The sequence below is a fragment of the Salvelinus sp. IW2-2015 genome, linkage group LG36 (assembly GCF_002910315.2).
Source record: "Salvelinus sp. IW2-2015 linkage group LG36, ASM291031v2, whole genome shotgun sequence".
Taxonomy (NCBI): domain Eukaryota; kingdom Metazoa; phylum Chordata; class Actinopteri; order Salmoniformes; family Salmonidae; genus Salvelinus; species Salvelinus sp. IW2-2015.
In genome coordinates this window covers 9,493,472-9,501,402 of record NC_036875.1, presented here as the reverse complement: position 1 = coordinate 9,501,402, position 7,931 = coordinate 9,493,472, and the positions used below count along the sequence as shown (strand labels likewise).

At 41.1% G+C, this 7,931-nt stretch overlaps 1 protein-coding gene across 2 annotated transcripts in view; it reads right to left on the bottom strand.

Annotated features, from left to right (window-relative positions):
* Positions 1–7,931, bottom strand: part of LOC111959535 (uncharacterized protein C7orf57 homolog) — a 14,075-nt gene extending 6,144 nt beyond the window's left edge. Inside the window, exons 1-6 of one of the 2 annotated variants that reach the window (XM_023981167.2) lie at positions 7,794–7,931; positions 7,512–7,564; positions 7,107–7,277; positions 6,767–6,872; positions 6,123–6,219; positions 5,495–5,574 (exon numbers count right to left, since the gene is read on the bottom strand). In XM_023981167.2, the coding sequence (XP_023836935.1) occupies positions 5,495–5,574; positions 6,123–6,219; positions 6,767–6,872; positions 7,107–7,277; positions 7,512–7,548 (491 nt within the window). In that variant the 5' untranslated portion in view covers positions 7,549–7,564; positions 7,794–7,931. The remainder of the gene's footprint in view (positions 1–5,494; positions 5,575–6,122; positions 6,220–6,766; positions 6,873–7,106; positions 7,278–7,511; positions 7,565–7,793) is intronic. The other variant, XM_023981166.2, reaches the window with a different exon arrangement.

Here is a 7,931-nt window from a genome sequence, read left to right as displayed (position 1 = left end):
ATTTGTACCAAATACAATGCTCTTAGTTTTAAAGATGTTCAGGACCAGTTTATTACTGGCCACCCATTCCAAAACAGACTGCAACTCTTTGTTAAGGGTTTCAGTGACTTCATAAGCTATGGTTGCTGATGCGTATGGTTGAATCATCAGCATACATGGATACAAATGCTTTGTTTAATGCCAGGTCATTTGTGAAAAGAGTAGAGGGCCTAGAGAGCTGCCCTGCGGTACACCACATTTTCCATATTTTACATTAGAGAAGCTTCCATTAAAGAAAACCCTTTGAGTTCTATTAGATGGATAGCTCTGAATCCACGATATGGCAGAGGTTGAAAAGCCATAACAACAGGTTATTGTCAATAATATCAAAGGCTGTACTGAAATCTAACAGTACAGCTCCCACAATCTTCTTATTATCAATTTATTTCAACCAATCATCAGTAATTTGTGTCAGTGCAGTACATGTTGATGCCCTTCTTTATAGGCATGTTGAAAGTCTGTTGTGAATTTGTTTACAGAGAAATATCATTGTATTTGGTCAACAACAAAAAATCCAATAGTTTGCTAAGAGCTGGAAGCAAGCTTATAGGTCTGCTGTTAGAACCAGTAAAGGCCGCTTTACCACTCTTGGGTAGCGGAATTACTTTGGCTTCCCTCCAGGCCCGAGGACAAAGACTTTCCCCTAGGCTCAGATTAAAGAGGACGGATAGGAGTGGCTGTAGAGTCAGCTACCATCCCCATTAGCTTTCCATCTAAGTTGTGAATGCCAAGAGGTGTCATTATTGATCGATAACAATTTTTCCACCTCTCCCACACTAACTTTACAAAATTCAAACCTGCAATGCTTTTCTTTCATTATGTTTTTTTATGCATGAATACAATGGCTCAAATGGTTGTGATGAATAAGCCATCTAATTCGATGAAAGATTGAGGTGAATGTCTTTCTGCCCATAATTTCATTTCATGTACTCCAAAGTTTTTTTTACATCATTCATCTTGGCTTCATAATACAGTTTCTTCTTTATGTTGAGTTTAGTCACATAATTTCTCAATTTGCAGTAAGTCAGATGTGCAGTCAAACTTATTAGCCACCCCTCCCATCTCTTCAACCATACAGTTTTTCAATTCCTCATCAATCCATGGAGCCTTAACAGTTCTAACAGTCAGTTTCTTAACAGGTGCATGTGTATCAATAATTGGAAGAAGCAATTTCATAAATTCATCAAGTGCAGCGTCTGGATGCTCCTTATTAATCACATTTTACCTTTATTTAACTAGGCAAGTCAGTTAAGAACAAATTCTTATTTACAATGACGGCCTAGGAACAGTGGGTTAACTGTCTTGTTCACATCAGACCAACAAATATTTTGAACATCCACATAAGAGTCACAGCAAAATCTTTTGTATGATCTCTTATACACTATTTTAGGCCCAGCTTTTGGAACTTTGGCTTTCCTGGATGTAGCCACTATATTGTGATCACTACATCCAAAGTTCTACAGTGTTAGTATAAATGTGGATGATCTTGTTCCTGTTGTGTTTGTAAACACCCTGGTAGGTTAATAACCTGAACCAGATTACAGGCACTGGTTACAGTGAAAAGCTTCCTCTTGAGCAGACAGATTGATGAAAACCAGGCAATATTCAGGTCCCCAAGAAAGTAGACCTCTCTGTTTAAAAATCACATATACTATCAAGCATTTCACACATATTATTTAGATACTGACTGTTAGCACTTGGTGGCCTATAGCAACACCCCAAAAGAAAAGGCTTTAGATGTGCACCTGCAACCACAACACTTCAATAACACTTGACATAAGATCTTCTCTAAGCATTACAGGGATATGGTCTGAATATATACAGCGACACCTCTCCCATAAGCATTTCTATCTCTTCTATATATCCTTGTATTGCTACTGCTGTATCATCAAATTACTTACCTAAGTGAGTCTCAGAAATGGCTAATATATGAATGTTATCTGATGTTAGCAAGTTGATTTCATGAACCTTATTTCTAAGGCTACATCTATAAATATGGGCTATTTTCAGCTCCTGGGTAGCTTATCAGAGATATACATAATACTAAAAAGGGCAAACAAGGCAAGATAAAAACATACATTAAGCAGTCCATTAATCAATTGGTGGGTGTGTGTTGCGGGGTTGAAGCTACGAACCCATAGGCTTGGCTCAAGCATCCCTTCCAGGCTTCTGGGAGGGAGGGTGGACAATGAGCCTGTCATAGCGGATGTAATAAATGTCCCCACACGCTCTGGCAGCTTTCATGGCTGGGATAGGTTCTTTCCTCTTCTGGCGCACAGCTTCAGGATAGTTCTCGTTGAGGAAGATGTTTGGTGCCCCCAAGTTATTGGCTCTCTCCAGAACAGAACCTCAGGAACTTGACCACTATCAGCCTGGGCCTGTCATCTGGGCCGGTGGTGGGTTTTCCAGTCATATGGGCGCGTCCCACCTCAATCTTCCTGGGGTCCATCTTGAATTTCTCAGAGATCATTTCCCTCACTTGGTCCTCAGACTCTTCCAACCACAACCATGTTGTTCCGCCTTGATTGTCCCTCGAGATTTATTCGTCATTGTTATCATGGATTCACACACAGAACTGATCTCCTCTCTCAATGACTTACTGATTGCTGTCATCTTGCCGTTCTCCTGGTTCAACTCATCGAGCTGACCCTGGGAGAACTGCAAACTGTTCTTCAGGTCCTGGACCTCTCTGGTCAGATCACCCATTCTTTTATTAGTTGAATCCACCAACATTTGGACAAAACACAAGCTATTTTCTTGTTGTTGTAACAACTGCTTGTAGAACGTTTTCATTCACGTGTGATAGAGAGACACCACTGTCCTTAACGGTACTCCCACTGGCTTTGGTCTTTGTCATGGTAGCTAGAAATGTAGGATACGCTGTTACTCCTCACAGTTCCAGACAGGGCAGGTCACAGGGAAGATTGAAAACAAACAGCAGGGATCTAGACAGCCACAAACACGGGACAATCCATGGCCCCAGCCACAATGGCTAACCGCATTGCGAGCTGCATTCAAGCCCTCAAGAAAATCAAGCTAGCAGCTAGGCTAACTGCTACACCAAATAGCTTGTTAGACCAGTCCTTGGTCGGCAGGATCACTGGACAGAGACTAGCAGTCCCAGAAACTGATGCCAACTGCATCGCAGGATCCAAGAACTAAGACTTTCAATACACTTTCAAAACAACAAAACCGAGATCTCCCTCGTTCCGCGTTCAGAGAGTTATCGGAGCCCCTGTATGAGAACGCATGAGCAGAAAAGACTCCCTTACCTTCTGCAAAATACGGTGGTGGATCTTGTTATGGGGCTATTTTGCTTCCACTAGTCCTGCGGCAATTGTTAAGGTCAACGTCATTATGAACTTTACCCAGTACCAGGACATTTTGCCCCAAAATCTGGTTGCCTCTGCCAGGAGACAAAATTGACAATAACCCCAAACACACATGATATTGAAAAAAAAAATGTTTTATATCAAGTTTTCCAAGAATTTGTTCTTAGGAAACTGATCAAATGCATTTGTTGCCAAACAGAAACCCTGTGCAATAGTGGCACTGCAATTCAAGTGGGAGGGGTCCTGAAGTCATATCCAAAAGACAGTAAAAAAAAAAGTTGTCATTTTGGCAAAATGACTGTAATGGTAATTCTGTTTAATATTTATAATATTATACAGTGCATTCAGAAAATATTCAGACCCCTTGACTGTAACATTTTGTTAATGGATTAAATAAATACAAAAATCCTCAATCTACACAAAATACCCTATATTGACAAAGCGAGAACAGGTTGACATTTTTGCACATTTACTACAAATAAAAAACATAAATACCTTATTTACATAAGTATTCAGACCCTTTGCTATGAGACTCAAAATTGAGCTCAGATGCATCCTGTTTCCATTGATCATCCTTGATGTTTCTACAACTTGTAGTCCACCTGTGGTAAATTCAATTGATTGGACATTATTTGGAAAGGCACACAACTGTCTATATAAGGTTACACAGTTGACAGAGAACGTCAGAGCAAAAACCAAGCCATGAGGGCAAAGGAATTGTCCGCAGACCTCAGAGACAGGATTGTGGCGAGGCACAGATCTGGGGAAGGGTACCAAAGAATTTCTGCAGCATTGAAGGTCCCCAAGAACACAGTGGCCTCCATCATTCTTAAAATGGAAGAAATTTGGAACCGCCAAAACTCTTCCTAGAGCAGGTCTGAGTGTCTTTAAACTGAGCAATCGGGGGAGAAGGATCTTGGGTCAGGGAGGTGACCAAGAACACGATGGTCACTCTGACAGAGCTCCAGAATTTCTCTGTGGAGATGGGAGAACCTTCCAGAAGGACAATCTCTGCAGCACTCTACCAATCAGGCCTTTATGGTAGAGTGAGCAGGCGGAAGCCACTCCTCAGTAAAAAAGGCACATGACAGCCCGCTTGAAGTTTGCCAAAAGGCACCTAAAGACACTCAGACCATGAGAGACAAGATTATCTGGATTGATGAAACCAAGATTGAACTCTTTGGCCTGAAAGCCAAGCCTCACGTCTGGAGGAAACATGGCACCATCCCTACGATGACTGGGAGACTAGTCAGGATCGAGGCAAAGATGAACAGAGGAAAGTACAGAGATCCTTGATGAAAACCTGCTCCAGAGCACTCAGGACCACCAACTGGGGGCGAAGGTTCACATTCCAACAAGACCTTGACCCTAGGCACACAGCCAAGACAACGCAGGAGTGGCTTCGGGACAAGTCTCAATGCCCTTGAGTGGCCCAGTCAGAGCCTGGACCTGAACCCGCTCAAACATCTCTGGAGAGACCTGAAAATAGCTGTGCAGCAACACTCCCCATCCAACCTGACAGAGCTTGAGAGGATCTGCAGAGAATAAACTCCCCAAATACAGGTGTGCCAAGCTTGTAGCGTCATACCCAAGAAGACTCAAGGCTGTTATCGCTGCCAAAGGTACTTATAACAAAGTTCAGAGTAAAGGGTCTGAATACCTATGTAAATGTGATTTTTCAGTTAGTATTTTTAATACATTTGCAAAAATATCTAAAAACCTGTTTTTGCCTTGTCATTATGGGGTATTGTGTGTAGATTGAGGAAAATAACTATTTAATAAAATGTTAGAATAAGGCTGTAACGTAACAAAATGTGGAAAAAGTCAAGGGGTCTGAATACTTTCCGAAGGCACTGTAAATCATTCATTGTATTCTCACAGTATAAATAATCCCCTATCATTAACAATCAATAGGAATTACATACTGAAGTAATGTGTTTGAAATCTCTTTCTATTTGACATTGATTATTTGAATGTATATGACCGAGTTTGAGCCTATAATAAAGTTACATATTGTCAAGTTGCCCAAGCTGTCTGGAGAGGCACAACTCTGCTGTGCATGAAAAATAGAACATTGCCATCTTGTGGATATCTGGTGCAAATATTTCAAAGGGCGTACTCACGTTTTCTTGAAATTTCCTGCTGCCTCTTCGTTCTTTCCTGATGCTATGGACAAGTTCTCCATTTGGCTGTTGGGAGATATCTGAAAATAAAAACAAAGTGTCTTGAATTTATCATTTATCATAGATGAAACACACTATTTCAGTTGGCAACTTCGGCCTCTATTGGACATACTAGGTCACTTTCTACTCGATCCATGCAACTGCAAGAGAGGAATCTTATAAATCTAGAATCATTTAAATATGATAAACGTCAGTGACAATTTGATGCTAACCAAATACATTTCACCAACAGTGGTGGACATAGCCAAAGATGGTGGTTAAGTGGTTGGTTATAAGTTCTCAGGATACGGTAGGTGTTTAGTCTGAGAACTCTATTCCTTGTTAGCTAATACTATTTTACTGCACCAAAAACATTAGGCTTTTCATGATACTAGGCAGGTGATATAATGCTGACAAAAAAAGTCAATGTCTGAAATAGATCAGTAAATCTAGATCTAAACAGGTCTGTCTGCATACTGTACTTCAAACACCTAAGAATAAACTATAAACTCGATTTATAGTGGCACAATAGGGAGGGTGTAATATTGTTACAGTTGTTTTAGGAAATTGCAAGGATTTCTCCCTTCACCTTCTCTTTGTCATCAAAGTCCCTTTCCCAAGTTGACTTATTATCACTCCCAAAAGGAGCATTAGTTGACATGTAGTTTTGGAAACTCTCAGTTGGGCTGGAAGAAAGAAAAATGGACAAATAACCCATTTTACTAGTAGACTTATCTGGTATAACAGGGCTGCGTTCAGCAGGACTCAACGGTGTGCAATGTTTGATACAACGGAGACGGTGCTGTTCTGAACGACCAGTTGAAGAATGTTGTGATGATAATGGTGGCCCAGAGGGTGATCGTGTATACACTACAGTGTGCTGCATGAGTTTTCAAATGGTGACCACACCCATATTGATCTGACCACACTTCGCCACAACCACCAAAAGGGAGCAAACATACAAAGGATGTTGAAGGAAAGTGCACTGTTTGAGGGAAACGTGTTATTAGGTACAAACCATCACGCAACGTAGCAAAACGTTTAATACACTGAACACACCCCTGTTTTACAATAGGGTACATGCCATACAACCACAAACAAATATGCAATTTGCATGATTAATGCAAACAATTCAACTTGGCCTAGCCAAGGAGCCATAAAATTACTAGCTAACACAAAGACATTTTTTTTTTATTCCACACTGTCATTACTCTCATTTTAATTTGCCTTTACCTTGCTTGCTCTTTAGCTTTTGGAGAACCAGAAAACCAGTTAGGAGCCTTGTAAGATGCAGAGTTAGGTTTGGTGTCCAAGTTGGTCTCCTCATGCCACAATAAACCTGTAAATGATGAGAAGAACTTGGCTATCCATTTTGTATACTAGCTATTTGCGAGTTAGCTCGCTAGCTAACGTCAGTAGTCTCGCGTGGCAATCCTTCCAATTATATGGATGGGTGTGTCATTTTCCCATTTCCACAGATAGCTAGATATAACGTTATCTGACTTTATTTCCACAGATGAAAGGATAGATAATGTGTGATATTTCCCTTTTTAAAACAGAATATCGTTTTTACCCCTCTGTCCTCCTTGTTTAGCCAGTTTAGTATAAGCAGAATCGGACTCATTAACTCCCGTACGGCGCCCTTTACTCCTCTCCTCAGGACCATTGTTAGCATCTTCAGACAGCCCAGGAATCTGGGAGGTCGGGGCAGCTTTTGTTGAACAATCATCACCATTGTTAACGTCTAAAAACACAAACACAATCTTATGCCTCGCTTCAAGCTCGCTAGGTACTTCAACTAACACATTCACCTGGTACATTTTTAGAGATGCTCGTTTAGCATTTGAGATGTAGCTAGCTAACTAGCCAAATAGTACTGGGCCTTCACACATAACGTTAGTATAACGGTAACAGTTAATTTGTAAAAATAAATGTGGGTCAACTTTGCACATTTGAAGACCCTCTGTAAGTTACTTGCCATCGTTGTTTTGTCGGTGATCTGTGTCAGTGTCCATGTCGAATGTGGTCTTTCTGATGGAAAAAGAACGCAACACATTTGTCATCCTTGCCAACACTGCTGGCCAAATGGCTAGTCAGTTAGCTACCGTTAGCTTAGCAATAAGGCGTTGCCAGCTAGCATTAGCTAGTTCAAAGCAAGCTAACAGTAACAGTATAGGTGTTCGTTTAAGCACATGGATGTAAGTATGGGTTTCTAGCAAGGCGGTGTGATGTTCAGGAATCGTTGCAAAACATTACTTACATCTCCTGCTATACAGCGGTTGCAAATCTGGACACTGGCAAAGAGCGCGGAGAAAACCGAGTATGGGTTTAGAGCTAGCTTGCAACGAGTGACAAGACAAACGTCCGACTGTGCCCAACAGACTGTGCCCAAAGTTTT